Here is a 17,736-nt window from a genome sequence, read left to right on the forward strand (position 1 = left end):
CAAGACCAAAAGTGGGGGGAAGGTGAATGCCTAAGTAAAAATAAGGGTACCATTATAATAAGAGCAAGTGGGTTCTAGAAGGCAAAGCAACTAATGTCCATTTTTACAGGAAACCTGAACCCAGACAGAGTTAATCAATACTTCCTAACAAACCCTGGTCCGGTATCTGAAAGATAAATATGAATTATCAACAAAAGAGTTTTGCATGCAGAAAGCATCCTAGATAGGGGAACAGAAGTGAATGCAAAATTTAGCAAAATCAAAAAATTAAAAGAAATTCAGTATGGAGAGAGCAGAAAGTACAAGGTGAAATAGTGAGAGATGAAGCTAACAATGTTAGCAGGGATCATAACATGTAAGGCCTGATAAGTGTTGGTAAGGAGATAAACTTTATCCTAAGAACAAAGAAAAGATTTTAAGTGGTTTTTAAAAAGGAAAATGGCATGATTGAATTTTTATTTTAGAGTAGTCACTCTGACCACCATGTATAGATTGGATTGAGGGATTCTTATCTGGTACATAGTGAATTAGAGACAGATTTGGAGAGATAGAAAAGATTAGAAATACTATGAAAAAGGAGATTTTGTTGGCAGACACATAAGTACTATTTCCATAGAAATATGAACTTAAAGATATAATTTTACTTTCTAGGGCTTTGAAGGAAGTATTTAAAAACCTGTTTACAAGAGGATTTAGTCATTATAATCGTCAGCTTAGAAATGATATATTAGTGATCACTACATTTATAGCTCAAAATCCTGGGGCACCAATGATTGTAAGTATGAATCAAATTGCATCTTAATTTTAATTGTGGAAGTGGTGGGTGGAGGTGGAAGAGAGTCCTAAGCTGTGCTGTAACATTTCTGTACCAGTTATATTGTAATGTCACAATGGTCACCAGTGTACTTGCCCTCTACCAATTCTTTGCATCTCTTTGGAAGGTTGAGATCCTGCTTATATGTTCTAATTTACGCATTTACTATTTGTGATGTGTTCCTTTCCTTCCTGATGATATGACTTTCTGTGTGGCATCATTTGTCTTCTATCTGAAGAACTTTCTTTACCATTTTTGGTGATGCAGATCTTCTGGCTGCTGGCACCGAAATTCTCTTAGTTTCTTTTTTGTTTGTTTGTTTTATCTTTTTAGGGCCACACCCATGACATATGGAATTTGCCAGGCTAGGGGTCAAATGGGAGCTGTAGCTGCTGGCCTACCCCATAGCCACAGCAATGTTGGATCTGAGCCATATCTGCAACTTACACCACACAGTTCATGGCAACACTGGATCCTTAACCCACTGAGCAGGGTCAGGGATTGAACCTGCATCCTCATGGATACTAGTCAGGCTCGTTATCACTGAGCCACGATGGGAACTCCTCTCTTAGTTTCTTTTATCTGAGAATATCTTTAATTCACTTTAATTCTTGAAATCTGTATTCACAGAATATGGAATTCTAGGTTGCAATTTTTTTTTCTTTTTAGCACTTTAAAGATGTTATTCCACTGTCTCCTGGCCTCCATTGTTTTTAATAAGAAGTAGTCATTATTTCAAATTATTATTCCCCTATATAAAATTTTGTTCTCTGGCTGTTTTCAAGATTTTCACTCTATTTTTGGCTTTCAGCAGTTTTACTATGATGTGTCAAGATGTGATTTTCTATTTATCCTGCTTGAAGTTCAAAGAACTTCTCGAAGGTGTAAATTGAAGAAAAATTTGAAGATTTTGAGGCTATTACTCTTTAAGTATTTTTCAGCCTCATTCTCTCTCCTCTTCTTCTGAAACTCTGATTACATTTAAGTGTGTGTGTATGTTTAATATTATCAGACAATTGCCCGGTGATTGCTTCTGTCCTCTGTTTCTTCAAACTACTAAGATTCTTCAAACCACTGAGTTTTAGCATCCCTAAAAGCTACTTTAAAAAAAAAAAAGGGAAATTCATACAGTTTCATTTCCTTCTTCAAAGTCCTGACCCCCCCCCCCCATTATCTGCTTATCTGCTTGGTTTTGATCATGAGATTATTTTTACATTTTGTTCAGAGTTTATAATTGTTATTTGGTATTTTTTGGTATTTTTCTTTTCTTTTCTTTTCTTTTTTAGAGCCGCACCTGTGGCATATGGAGGTTCCTAGGCTAGGGGTCTAATCGGAGCCATAGCCACCAGCCTATGCCACAGCCACTGCAATGCCAGATCCGAGCAGCATCTGTGAACTACACCACATCTCACAGCAACACCAGATCCTTAACCCACTGAGCGAGGCCAGGGATCAAACCTGAAACCTCATGGTTCCTAGTCAGATTCATTTCCACTGCGCCACAATGGGAACTCCTGGAAAGGTTTCTTATGTAGGAGCTACTCAGCCATACCAGAAACTAAGCCTCCTCATATTTTATAATTTAAAATCATTGAATGATTGACATCCTAGAGCAGAGATCTTTGGCAATAACATTCACATATTAGCCTCGTACTTTCCACATTGTACTTAAAGGAAATTTGGCAATGAAGGCCTCAACCCCATATGAGTGGATATCAAGTGATCTCAACATAAGAGAACAGTCATGGGAACTCCTGTTTGTGGCCCAGTGGAAACGAACCTGACTAGCATCCATAAGGACACAGGTTTGATCTCTTGCCTTGCTCGGTTAAAGATCCGGCATTGTCTTGAGCTGTGGTATAAGTCGAAGATGCGGCTTGGATCTGGCATTGCTGTGGCTGTGGCATAAGCCAGCGGCTACAGCTCCAATTCGACCCCTAGCCTGGGAACGTCCATATGCTGTGGTTGTGACTCTAAAAAAGACAAAAAGAGAGAGAGAGGGAGAGAGAACAGTCATTGAATTTATATGGTGCACATGTGGAAACAATCCTACATAGCTTCCCAGTCAAGGCTGCAATGAGGGGTGAGGTCCCTGGTCAGTCACTACATTGTCTTTAGCATCCTTGCTAAGGTGAATTCATGAATGAAGTGAATAGGAATAGCATCTTGACATTTTTATGGAAAACATATGGATCTTAAAAGTAGCAGGAATATAAAGTTGCAGGCTCAAAAGCCCAAGGTTTGCTCCTATAAATTCTCCCTAATATACAAAGTCCGTCTAGGAAATCTCTGTCATGAATTAGTTTCCTCATGCTGAAAGGTTTGCAATTCTGGTCATTCTTCAGGGCTCTTCGTGTTAAATAGGAATTGTTTTGTTATCTTTTGACCAAATTTTTGACATATTTGAAAGTGATTAAGGTCAGGGTAGAGAGCCAAGGGGATTTAAGAAGAAAATTCATTGAAAATAAATATATTATCTTCCCTTATTTTGTCACTTGAGGGTATAGATGATGAGTTACATAAATAACTTGTAGCAATATATTTTGGGCTCTTACCAAATTTTAAATAGCATCTTGTAAAATATTTCAGGGAATAATTTAAATTATTTCTTAGATCCTATAGAAGTAAGTTTGATATCAAATTACAAGTTTGTCTGCCCATGTGATTTTACTTTCTTGCTTTCATCCCTTCCTATTATTAGTGCTTTATGAATTCAAATGAATGATAAGGAGAATCTGATAAAGATACTTAAATATTAAGTAAATATGTGCATCTATAACCTAATTTCCATATAATTAATTCATCCTTTTGTGTATTTTGTGTATTTACATTAGGAGTGTGGCTTTACTGGGGATTTGATATTATTTGCAACCTTTAATGAAGGTAAAAACCATAAAACTTTCAACTTATAATTATCTTAATGAATCTTATACATCATTTCAGCTTTTATTTTACTTTCTTTTTTTTCCCCCTCACAGTTAAGAGTCAAAATCCTTTGGTAAAAGGTCTTAAGCTTTCTAATTGCTATGAAGATTTTGAGCTGAAGAAATTGCTATTCAATATAATTGTGATTTTATGTAAAGATTTATCTACTATACAGGTAATAAGTAATCAAAACAAAAATTAAAGTTGTCTCACTTTGTAGTATACCTTTTTAAAAGTCATGGCTGCAAATCTTTCATCACCTGCTATGTTTACCATAGAAAGTAATAGACTCTTATTCACTGGAAGTTCACCTTTTCAAAATTTCTTTAGTTCATCTATTAATGAACAATGAATTTAAACCACATAAACCAAAGAAAGGCAGGAGAACCTTGGAGATTTATTTATATATTTAGATCTTGTGAATAAGAGATCAAAAAATGAAAGAAAATCCATACAGGCCCATCTAGCCTACTAGTCTATATCTGACCCCAGTAACAACGGATGATTTAATGCTGGAGGAAATTGCTAACCTCTGTGCGGCCAATCTCAAACCATCTGAACCTGTTTTCTCTCCACACAGATCGAACCTCTTTATATATTTTTTATTACCCATGAATTACCTTAATACTTTTAGCCTACATAGCAGCATGATATAATTTGAAGAACAATGGAAATGAAATTCATTTCTGTCTTATCACCTACTACCTGAGTGGCCTTGGCAAAATCACCTAAATGTTCTGAGGCTCAGTTCCTTCTCCTATTGTGAGATTGAGATGAAGGCTTTCTAAACTATAAAACAATAGAAAAATTATACTACTTAACAATTCCCATGAATTTAGTTATTTACTGTATTAATTAGAATTTCATTTTATTATTTAATATTTATTAATTTATATATAAATATATTAACATATTGTTTATTATGTATTTATTTAATCTATTTATTTATTTATTTATTCTTTTCCCTATGGCATATGGAAGTTCCCAGGCTAGGGGTTGAATCTGAGCTATAGCTGCCAGTCAGAGCAACATGGGATCTAAGCCTAATTTCCAGGTAACTAATTCATCCTTCTGTGTTTTTTGTGTATTTAAAATAGGGGTGAGCTATACCACAGCTCACAGCAACGCTGGATCCTTAACCCACTGAATGAGTCCAGGGATCAAACTTCCGTCCTCATGGGACACTGGTCGGGTTCGTTACTGCTGAGCCACAATGGGAACTCCTGGAATTTCATTTTAGTCTTAAAACTCCTTCAAGTTCTAGGGGGGGATTCATTCTATCAATATCATTAATGATAATGTAAAAGTGTATAGTACTTAAGGCTTTGGTCGAGGAATCTAGCACTGCTGCTTTCTAGCAATGTGATCTCGAATAATTTGTTTAGTTTCTCTAAATCTCAGTTATCTTAAGTTCAAAATGGGGAAAACACCAATGTTATGGAATTATAATGAGGATTAAAAGAGGTAAAATTTTTTTGTTACTGCCACTTTGAGGAGTATATTAAAAAAACACTCAGGAAAAAAGAACCATCTTTAAGTTACAACTTTTTTATTCATGTCAAAAAATATGTACTCCATAGAACCTAAGTGTATTTTCTGAAACATCATATAGAAAATATTAAATAAAATATGCTTTATTATTACAATGGAGTATTATATAACTATTAAAATGATAGATACAAAGATAATAAATAAAATTTACAGTACATTTTATAAACCACTTTTAGTGGATGACAGAGTCAAATGGTACAAAGACTAAGGTAAGCTTCTTAAATGATGGTGTGAGCAATGGAATCAACTAATTTTTTATGTCATATGTTTGTGGCCCAGTAACAATAGCAGTGATGATAAATATCTCTACTGTTATTTGTAGTTCACAGAGTATTTCCTCAAAAATTATCCACTTAATACTTATAGCAATACAGGAACTAAATCTTATTCCTATTTTTCTTAATTCTAAATCTTTGTTCTTCCCATGTGGAATAGTAGAAAATTTAGAAAATTCATAGATATTATTGTGCAAAAGTCTTTGTAGAATATTGCCAGATGAAAAGAAAAATGAATCAGAATCAGCTATAATAGTAACTTGATTGCCATATTATAATAGTTTGCTTTTTAAATTGAAATCATGAATTCAAAACAATTTTAAAATTCTAGGTATATAATTAAATATGGCTTGTGACCTGACTGGCATTCACTTATAGAATATTTGTATAAATTCTGTTGCCTGTGCTTAAAAATTAGCCATAGTCACTATTATAACTTAAAACAAAATTGATTTCTTAAAGTATATATACAATTCAGGCTCTGAAATGTTTCTTTTTTTTTTTTTAAAGAGAGAAGCAAGAAATAACTGCCAGTTTATTAACCCCAAATGTTCTACTTTTGTGGTCTTATAGCAGAAGCTAAATTGCATTTATATATAAGCTGCATAGACAAAAATTAATACTTATATTATTGTCAGCCATAGAGTACATATCCCAGAAAAGAGGATCACAGTCAACTGTTGTTATTATTGAGTTTGGTTTTTTTAATTTTTTAATTTTAATCTTGGAATCTCTAGGAAGGAAATATTTTGAAAAGATCACCAGTAACACATCAAATTGAAATCTTAGATTTTCTTAAGATTTTTCTTGGATTAAATAAAATTATTTTAACTGTGTTTCTAACATAGTACTTTTTGCCCTTTCTCATAGCTATTAATTGATGGTAAAGTTATTTTGGCTTTGTTTACTTATGTTAAAAAGCCCGAGAAACACAAAATAATTGAATGGTCTGTAGCACAGTATGAAGAATTACAACTGCATGCAATTGCCACTTTGTCATCAGTGGCTCCTTTTTTAATAGAAGAGTATATGTTGTGTCAGGGAAATGCTCGCATCCTTGAATTTCTAGAATGGTGTACGAATGAAGGTAAGTGAACTTTCAGATTCCCGTCAGAATTCTAATCATATTTCAACTGAATGGTTAGAAAAATAAATAAAATTTAAAAGAAATAAAAATATAGATCTGACCTTCTGTGATTTTAATGTATTTAAATGCTGTTTTAAGAAAAAAAGCCTGAGATTTCAGTTAGAGTCAGACATTAGTAAATGTTAGCTACAGTTGATGCATACCTCTCAATAAATCATTTTTATAGATGGATTTAAACCTTTATATTAAAAGGCCTACCCAATAATTGTAATTATTTTAATTACTATTTTAATTAGTCATTTATTGAATGCCTACTACACACCATATATTATTTTGGCTGCTAAAGATATATTTATGTTCAAAATAGATAAAATTCATACCTTTATGGAGATTCAAATCTAGATCACTAGCCAGAAGTACTGACTTCACATGTAGTCTGCCAAATTAGCAGAGCCCCATTTGAACAAATATTTCGTTTCATTGTCATAATTCTTAGGGAAATAAGAAACAGGTTTTTTTTTAAATTATAAAGAAGATACTGCATTCTTTTCTGCTAGTAACTTTGAACTGGAAATAATTTTGTATGGTACATTTTCATTAGATCAAGAATTGCATTCATTTATCCATGAGGGAGAAAACAATTACAGCTTATTTTTATTCTCTAGTTTTTAACATGCTGAGTTACTAAATTTAGTCTTGTTAAATCACTGTGTGTTAAATAAAATAATTTTCCTGTTTACCTTTATCTCATTTATGTTTATAGAAGTCTATAACCCCCCCCCCAAAAAAAGGAAATGCTGCCTAATAAGAGGAAGTCTGGTAGCTAGCAGTAACTGAGTACCTACTATGTTGTAGGCCTTAACCCCTCACCAATATTAAACCATTTAGGCCTCCCAACAAATCTAGGAGTTATAGGTACACTTTTATTATCCCTGTTGGTCAGTGGGTAGAACCCAGAGATGTTAAATAACTTGTTCCTTGTCACACTGTAAGTGGCAGAGCCAGGATTTAATGCAGGCAGTCTAGCCCTACAACCCTCATTTTCTAACCTATAGACACAACTCAGAACAGTATTTTGAAAACTTTTTCTAGCATTAAACATAGAGCTACTTCTAAAAGATCCTTTCAAAGAATGCATATTATAAAGAAGAAAGGAAAACCTATCATAAAGCTATAGTCATTAAAACTATATGGTACTAGACCAGGAATACATATGGGAAGTTGGTGTGATTGTAGTTAATACTGCCAATTAATGAGAGAAGAATGATTCTGGGGCAGTTAGCCCTCCATGTGAAGAAAAAAATAAGTTAGATCTTTTCAACTTGTTAAAAAATCAACTGCAAAATGAATTAAAGCCCTAAATATGAAAAGTTAAAACTGCAAAAATCTTAGAACATGGGAAATTATCTTTATGATAATAGAGTAGAAACAGATTTTTGAAAACCAGAAGGCTTAAGCTATACAGAATATTATTAAAGATTATTAAATGTATTAATTACTGGAAAATAGAAACATATGTATGACAAAATCTGAATAAAATAATAATCTACAAATTAAGGTAACAGTGAGCTACCATTTCACATTTAATAGTTTGGGGGAAAGTCTCTTATACATTTTGCCCATATAACCACTTTAGGAAACAATTTGGCAACTTGAGTAAAATTCAATGTGGGTATATCCTATTTGATTCTGGTGTCATAGGTGAAACTCTTCTTAGTGGGAATAAGAGGACATGAACTAGAATGTTCATTGTAGCAGTTTGTACCAGTGAATGGATAAACTTATTTATAAAATGGGTGCTGAAAGCAGTTAAAACAGTAACCTAGATCTACTTGTAACAATGTCAATAATTAAAAAAAATAGAAGCAAGTTATAAAAGATACATACAATAATGATACATTAGAGTAAAACTTCAAAACATATGCTTCTATGCTGGGAATAGAAAAGAGGAGGGAGATTGACTAATATTTATTTCTCTTAAAAAAGAAAACCCTAAGGCATGACAAAATTTTAACATCTCTTTAAACTTACAGGTAGATATAAAAGATGTCTAACATAAATTTCTCAATGTAAACTATTAATATTTCTCTACAGATTCCTTCTTTAGTCATGGTAACAGTTTTCATGGTACAGGTGGCCGTGGCAACAAGTTTGCTCAGATGCGTTACAGTTTAAGACTCTTGAGAGCCATGGTCTACCTTGAGAATGAGACTGTAAACAAGGATCTTTGTGAAAGGGGAACAATTCAGCAACTGATAGGTAAAACATAATATGTTTGTGTCCTGATGAAATCAGAATGCTTATAAATTAGAAATTTTGTTGGAAATTTTTTTATACTTTTGTCCTATAAGCTAACAAACTCCTGAATATTTTCATTTGTCTTTACTGAAACATTCTGGTCCCTTATCCTTTAAATATTTGTTTACCTGAAATACCATTTCATTTAGGATTATCTTTTTTTTTAATGGGCTATTGTTATGTTTCATTCTTCTAGTAATAAGATCACCACTTTTTGGCCAGGCCTTTGGAGTCATTTTAAAAGAGGATAACATTACATTTTCCAGTGCATTTGACATACCAGAACACTGGTGCACTGGTGTTTACAGACAAGTACACAGGAGAGTCTTTTCCGATGTGAAATGTCAGGATATCCTTGAATTTCAACTTAGAGTTGACTATGCTAAGGCAACTATACAAGTCACCTTATCCCCGAAATACATACATTTGAACTCAGTGTAAATTTCAGAACCCCTAAAGAAAAGCCTTATACCTTTTATTAATTAAAAAATAAATAGTTCTTTATCCTTACTTTTCCTGACTTTGAGAAGTAAGAGCTATATTAGTCATATTCATATTCAGTGACTGCCTCTTAAGTAAGTGATATAATTTGGTGGATGTCAATTAATTACAGATGCTTACTCAAGAACTCTTCTGTTAATATAAGTGCCTGCTCTTCCAGCATTAGTGGATTGGAGTGGTGTCCTCTAATAATAATACTAGTAAACAAAATGAGACTATTGAAAAGGGGGCTTGGGAAACACATTCACTTTCTCGATGAGTTTACTTATGATGACCAAACCTGAAAGTAGATTTCATCACATCTATGTACATTTCATTGAACAGAATTCAGTGTTAAGGCCCCAGTCTAACTGATGAATACAAATTTTCCATATATCCATCTTACCTGGGTGGTAAGTGGGGAAGGGAAAGCAAATCACAAACGTTCCATTCTTCTTAGGACCTTTTCCCTTTAACCTGAAAGAAGCTAATCTTTATCATATGATGTCCTAGAGGCAGAGACCTTCTCTTACTGAATCTAAAAGAGGGCTCTCTAGTAGTAATAAGCTTAACAAATAGTAACTGCATTATCAATGTAAATGTTTATACACCTTTTGTGTATGCACTGGTATCATAAACATGTACAGAGCAGGGCTCTTGGGACTTTGCCTTAATGAGAATTAAAGTAAAGATGTATGTCATAGAAAGATAGGATGCATTACCCTGCACCATTGGTAAGGCACCTAATGAGTAATACAGAGAGTAAATACCATAGAAACTAAGAAGTTTGAGTACATTTCAAGGCTAGGCATTCTAAATGAATTAGGGTGTGAGGATAAGGCTAGTTTCAGGAGGGAAAAAAAATAGATGGTCTTCAAGCAAGAGGACAGCATGAATAGAGACTTGAAGCCAAAATATTCATGATGATCTGTTCACAGCTACCTTAAGTGCAGCCAGAGTTTTTTGAAAACAATATGAGATAAGGTTAATTGTCTAGTCAAAGGCCAAGCTAGAAAGAATTTTGGATGGCAGACAACAGAGTTTGAACTTCATCTTCTTTAAGCATGGGGAGATATTAGTGGTTTAGATCAGGAAAGTTATATGCACAATGCTATTTTAGAAAAGGAAGTCTGAAAGAAATATATAGGATGATTGGTTGATTTTGGCTGCACCTGCAGCATATGGAAGTTCCCCAGCCAGGAATCGCCTGTACTGCAGTTGTGACCTGTGCCATAGTTGCAGTGATGCTGGATCCTTAACACTGCCACATGAGCTTCCTATAGGATGATTTAGAGTAAAACAAGGAGAGGGTAAAGGTAGGGAATTAAAGGATACCAAAATATGAAGAAAACAATTCAGTACATACGTAACATGTGTTGTAGACAACAGGGAAAGTGACACGCCTCTACACTGATAGGAAGGAGAATAAGATAATCGAGAAAGAAGCTGATCTGAGGCCAGCCAGGTTGGATTCCTAGAAGTTGCTCCTAAAAAGGGAACATAGGCCCTCTGTCCATGGTATGCCTCTGCCCTGGCCTCCAGCATGCCCAGCTAGCCTTCTTAGACTCTGATCCTTAATCTGTAATTCATCCTAAGAGGACCAAGATTTTTTCCTTCAGGGCCAACTATGGGATAGGCTGATATCCATGGCCCTTTTACTTTGAGACGTAGCTCTACACCTCCCTGCTGGTGCCAATGACTTAAGGAAAAGTCCTTTTTTGAGGCAAAATCTTACTGTAAATGTCATTCCATCAGTGTAAGTGGCTATTTACAAGGCCTTTAAAATTCTGATGAGAAGCAAGGGAGAGCTTTTAAAGGACACAGGAATATTGTTACCTAAGTTGCTGAAGTTGGCTTCAGATAGAAAAAAGGAGATGATGCAGAAAGAAGTAACAGGAATAGAAAACATATTTAGGGATATCTTCCATCTTTGCTTAAAATTGACCCTGTTGGAGTTCCTGCTGTGGCACAGTGGGTTAAGTATCCTACTGCAGCACTCAGATTGCTGTGGAGATGTGGTTTCCATCCCCGGCTGGGCACAGGCACAGTGCGTTAAAGGAACTGGTATTGCTGCAATTGCAGCCAAGTCACAGCTGCAGCTTGGATTCCATCCCTGGCCTGGGAACTTCCATATGCTGCAGGTTCTGCCATTAAAAAAACAACAACAACAAAAAACCTGACTGTATTAACCATGAGCACAAGAAGAGATGAGACAAGCATGGTCAGGCATTTTGGTCATGTATTTACAAAGGCACTAGTCATGCTTCATGAAAATGCATGTTTTTATAAACAGTTTTATTTGCTGGGTAAAGTGTCAGGTTGTTAGGGCTTCTTTTAATGACACTCCATTAACTCTGTACTAGAAATTTTCTATATGTGGGCTCTTGAGAGCTCAAAGAATCTATTTATCATCTTCTACCAATAGCTTCTAGGAAACCATGCAATGAAAACAGCCCCTTTTATAATGGAAAAAATAAAAATTGTTATAAAATAAAAATAAACAATGTTTCAAAAACAAACAAATAGCCCCTTTTAAAGTAGTTTTTCTAGTCAAAATTTTGTAAGAAGGAATTTCAGAACAGTAATTGGTCAAAATAAAAATACAATGTCCAATAACATTACATTCTTCAAATTTTTTTCAAATAAGGAATCTTTAAAAATGTAACAAGCAAGAATAATGATAAGGAAGAGGCCATTCTTTTGGAAATTCAATCTGATATGTTAGTCATCTTATCTGGTCTTTGTGAACATCATATTCCTAGGAAGGTATGTATGCCTGTAATCAAAATTTTGTCCAGATCTCTCAATCATATAACACTATGAACCTTTCCTTAGTAAATGTCCATAAATGTTGGTGTTTTTTAATCTTATTAATACTTAATATTCTTTTATAGAGAGTATAATTATATACAGTAAAGTATATAGATCTTAAGTATATAGTTCCATAGGTTTTGACAAATGTATACACCCATTTAACCAACATCCCAATTGAAGTACACTATTTTAATCTTCCTATAAAATTCTTTTATGTCCCTTAGCAACCATGCCTCCACTTGCCTACAGGCAAACACTATTCTGATTTCTATCATCATAAATTAGTTTTGCCTATTCTTTAACTTTATATTAATGGAATCACATAATTATTTACTTACTTAGTTCTGGTGTCTGTAATCCAGCACCACATTTCTGAAATATATCCATGTTGTTGCATGTATCAATAATTCATTCCTTTTTATTGCTGAATAGTATTACATTATATGGATATACCAAAATTTGGTTCTCTATTCCCTTACTGATAAATACTTAGGTTGGGCCTATTATGTTTTAAGCTTTAATATACATTCTTTTACTAGTCTTATTTTGGACATAATGCTTTCATTTCTCTTGGATAAATACCTAGGAGTATACCTGGTGGATCATAAGGTAGGTGTTATGTTTTGAAGAAACCACAAAGTTTTCCAAAGTGGCTGTACCATTATAAATGCTGTTTGGGGTTTGAACTGGATTCATACCTAAAACTAAAAGTTAAAATAAGAGCTTAATTCCCTTTGATCTTTTTAAGGTCATAGCAAACTCTGAATCTCAGTTATTGATAACTTAAGTAGCAAGACATGGATTTGGAAAGATAAAAATTAAAGATTTTGAAGATTTCAATAGAGTGATTTTAGGGAGAGGAAAAAGAATAATAAATACATACTTAGCTCCAAGCTTTGGTGCCACTTATTTATTTATTTATTTATTTATTTATTTATTTTTGAAGAAGAAAAAATAGCTTTATTGCTTGCCAGGCAAAGGGGGGCACAGCACGCTAATGCCCTAAAGACTGTGCCCCCTGGTGCAACTTTATAATCTGCCTGTGTTCTTCTGGAAAATACTCATAGTCTTGCTTACTGGGAACCAGAACTGAACAGTAAGACAATAAGAAAGCTAATCAATAAGGGACAAATATTAACTGATAACTTTATATAAATTATTAAAAGTTTTAACTACTATTTATGTATTTACTTCTCTCTTGGAAACATCTAAAAATCTTCCATGATAGAATTTTAATCCCTTAAATTAGTTGTTGCTATTTAGTACTCATTTGACATGATGTTAGACTGCATTCATTATAATGTGGAAGAAAACTATGTGACAAGTCCTATGGCTTATTTTTTTTAAAGAAGGAGAAAGGGAAAAATATAAAAGAGCATTAAGCTGGCATATTGACTGATATCCTGTCTTAAATTGACTACCTTTATAATAATTTGTCTTAAGTTCCTGAGAACAAGTACAAATTAAAAAAAAAAATTTTGTACAGCACCATTTTCCTAACAATGTTGTTATATTTTTCTAGTAGTTAAAGCTTTATGGGACAGGATGAAATAGGAAAGGAAAGGATTATTCATTTATTTAAAGAAATAATTTTAAATAAATCTCTTAGGAAATTTTTGGAACTGAAGGAGTGGATATAATTCTTCATGTAATGAAAACAGATCCCAAGAAGTTACAGAGTGGATTGGGCTATAATGTACTTCTTTTTAGTACACTGGACAGCATTTGGTGAGTATTACTGTGCCCAAATTAAATAGAATCAGAGTAAAAGAAAATTATCTCTATTAGCTATGTATATCATTTTTCTTCCTTCAAAACTACATTATTTTTTTTCTTTCAAAACTACATTATAAGGATAAGCCTTTTTCTTTTCAATAGTCCTGAAGTGACACTTACCAATATCTTTTGGAAAATAGTTGTGTCCATCACTCAGACATAAAACCATTCTTATATCTCAACTTAAATTCTTGTTTTTGTGATGAACTCCTTCCATTTTAGCCTGGTGTGGGAAAACACAAACATGTACTATTACCCTTTTTTTTTGTCTTTTTTTGCCTTTTCTAGGGCTGCACCTGTGGTATATGGAGGTTCCCAGGCTAGGGGCCTAATCGGAGCTGTAGCCGCCAGCCTACACCAGAGCCACAGCAACACGGGATCTGAGCCATGTCTGCAACCTACACCACAGCTCACGGCAACGCTGGATCCTTAACCCACTGAGCAAGGCCAGGGATTGAACCTGCAACCTCATGGTTCCTAGTCGGATTCATTAACCACTGAGCCATGACAGGAACTCCAAACATGTACTATTACTTATACAGTATTTTTATGCTTGAAGACTGTTGAATTTCTCATTCACCTTATCTTTGAGGAGTTGAAAACCCGATTAGCTATTTCCTAATCAATATTATTTCCCAAACATTCTAGCATTCCTACAGGAAAAAAGAAATAATGCTTTTCTTAACACTAATTTATGAAATTTTATTTTGAAGAAAATTATTTGTTTCATATATCATTTTAATATAACACACTTAACACATTCCTTTTGTTCTATTTGGGTGGGATTCAGGAGAGCCATAACACAACATATTTGTAAAAAAACAAAACAACACAAAACTCATGACTATAGACCAAATGGACCTAACAGGTCTATGTAGAACATTCTACCCAATAATAGCAGAATACACATTTTTTCAAGCATTGTGATATTGTAACTTACTATATGATATATATTTGGTCCATTCTTGTACAGATACCTCAAAACTCTTACAATTCTCAGTCAGTAAGAACAATGGGAACATCTTTTGTTACCATAGTTGCTCTTTTACTCTCAGTTCCTGTAATAGCTTCAGAGTAATAACAATGAGAGTAGTATCTTTTGTTATTCATAGCAAGCCTCTTTCAACCACATCTGGGTTTATGTTCTGAGGTGATTTTTGGAAAGCCGCACAGTATGGGAGCCAGGTTGCCAGGGGAGCTAATTATATGTTTACTTAAAGGGCTGTCATTTCAGCTCCACCTTCAACCTCCAGGGAGGGGGGAGAGGCTGAAAATTGAGTTTAACCACCAATGGCTAATGATCTCATCAATTATGCCTACATAATGAAAAGCCCTAAACTATGAGATTGAGAGGCTGGTGAACACATGGAGGTGCTAAGAGAGGACATGGAAGCTCCATGCCCCTTCCCCATATACCTATGCATCTCTTCCATCAGGCTGTTCCCAAGTTGTATCATTTTATAATAAACTGGTAGTCTAGTAAGCAAACTGTTTTCCTGAGTGCTCTGATCTACTCTATAGCTGATTGGTCAGAAGCACAGGTGACAACCTGGACTGGAATCTAAAGTGGGGGAGAAAAGTAGTACAATCTTGTGGGACTGAGCCTTAACTTGTGAGATCTGATGCTAACTCCAGGTGGATAGTTTCACAATTGAACCATAGGACACTTGGTTGATGTCCGCAGAGGATAGAAGAATTGGTTTGTATAGGAAAAACCCTACATATTTGGTGGACAGAAATGAAATATATAGTTCCAAGAGGAGACACAGAGGTTGTTGGCTTTTTGTTTTTTTCCCCACAAGCACACATGGAGCATTCTCTAGGATAGACCACATGCAAGGTCACAAAATAGTCTTGACAAGTCTAAGACTGAAGTCATTCCTTTCTGACCATAATGGACTACAACTATAAATCAATAACAAAAATAAACAAGGACACTCAAAAATGTATGGAAATCAAACAGCATAATCTTGAACAACCATTGGGTCAAAGGCAAAAACAAAAGGGAAATTAGGAAATTTCTCAAGACAAATTAAAATGAAACCATATATCTAAACTCCTGTGATACAGCAAAAGCAGCAGTAATGGGGAAGTTTATAGTGAAAAATCTCTATGTTAAAAAAGAAGAAACAGTCAAACAACCTAACTTTACACCTCAAGGAACTATAAAACAAAAAACAAACTAAGCCCAAAGTTATCAGAAGAAAGTAAATGGTAACGATTGTAGCAGAAATAAATGATATAGAGCATAAGAAAAAACTGACAAAAACTAAGAGTTGTTTTTCTGAAAAGATAACAAAAATTTTTTGAAAATTGACAAACCTTTAGCTAGACTGAAAGAAAAAACAAAATCATAAATGAAAGAGAAAGACATTATAACAAATACCATAGGAAAAAAAAGATCATAAGGGGCTATTATAAACAACTATATGCTAACTAACTGGACAATATGGAAGAAATAGATAAATTCCTAGAAACATACAACCTACCAGGACTGAATCAAGAGAAAATAGAAAGCTTGAAGAGACCAATAACAATAAAGAGATTGAATCAGTAATCAAAACCTTCCCAACCAAAAAAGCCCAGGTTTGGAGAGCTTCACCTGTGATTTTTTACCAAAAATTTAAATAACTGTGAATACCAGTCCTGCCAATACCAATCTCTTGTGAAAGATTAGAGAATAGGGAACACTTCCAAACTCATTTTATGGGGCCAGCATCACCATAATACCAAAACCATACAAAGATGCCATTAAGGGCCCAAATCCCTGATGAACATGAAGCAAAAAGTCTCTAGAAAAAATTAGCAAACTGAATTCAACAGCACATTAAAAGGATTATTCACCACAACCAAGTGGGACTTACCCTAGAATGAAAAGATAGTTCAATATATGAAAATCTATGTGATATACCACTTGAATAAAGGACAAAAATTACATAAATATCTCAATATATGCGGAAAAACATTTGACAAAATTCAACACACTTTTATGATAAAAACTCTTAATAAATTAAGTAGAGAAGGAGCTTACCTCAACAAAATAAAGGCTATATGTGAAAAGTGCACAGCTGATATCACACTGAATGGTGAAAAGCTGAAAGCTTTTTATCTAAGATCTATACCAGTCAAGGATGCCCACTCTCACTTCTACTCAAAATAGTACCATAAGTCCTACCTAGAACAGTTAGGCAAGAAAAACATATAAAAGGCATGCAAATCAGAAAGGAAGAGATAAAGTTATCTCTGCAGATGACATGATTTTATATGTAGAAAACACTAAAGACTCCACCAAGAGACTTTTAGAACTAATAAATGAATTCAGAAAGGTTGCAGGATGCAAAATTGATGTACAAATTGGTTTTTCTACACATCAATAAAGAACTATCCAAAAAAAGAGGGAAATTAGGAAAACAATCATATTTACAGCAGCACAAAAAAGAATAAAATTCTTGGAGTTCCCATTGTGGCACAGCAGAAATGAATCTGACTAGTAACCAGGAGAATGCGGGTTCAACCCCTGGCCTTACTTAGTGGGTCGGGAATCCAGTGTTGCCATGTGCTGTGGTGTAGGTCTCAGATGTGGCTTAGATCCCACATTGCTGTGGCTGTGCCATAGGCCAGCAGCAGCAGCTCCGATTCAACCCTTAGCCTGGGAACTTCTATATGCTGCAGGTGCAGCCAAAAAGAAAAAAAGAAAAAAAAAATCCCGAAACAAA

General features: G+C 34.3%; 1 protein-coding gene across 1 annotated transcript in view; it reads left to right on the top strand.

Moving 5' to 3' along the window:
- The window catches only part of CFAP69 (cilia and flagella associated protein 69), a 57,479-nt gene that overhangs the window by 27,088 nt on the left and 12,655 nt on the right, over nt 1–17,736 (top strand). The window contains exons 9-15 of the mRNA XM_047753591.1: nt 652–775; nt 3,649–3,697; nt 3,793–3,914; nt 6,436–6,652; nt 8,747–8,911; nt 12,078–12,196; nt 13,854–13,972. Coding sequence (XP_047609547.1) covers nt 652–775; nt 3,649–3,697; nt 3,793–3,914; nt 6,436–6,652; nt 8,747–8,911; nt 12,078–12,196; nt 13,854–13,972 — 915 coding nt within the window. The remainder of the gene's footprint in view (nt 1–651; nt 776–3,648; nt 3,698–3,792; nt 3,915–6,435; nt 6,653–8,746; nt 8,912–12,077; nt 12,197–13,853; nt 13,973–17,736) is intronic.

Source organism: Phacochoerus africanus, chromosome 11, assembly GCF_016906955.1.
Source record: "Phacochoerus africanus isolate WHEZ1 chromosome 11, ROS_Pafr_v1, whole genome shotgun sequence".
NCBI classification, from domain to species: Eukaryota; Metazoa; Chordata; class Mammalia; order Artiodactyla; family Suidae; genus Phacochoerus; species Phacochoerus africanus.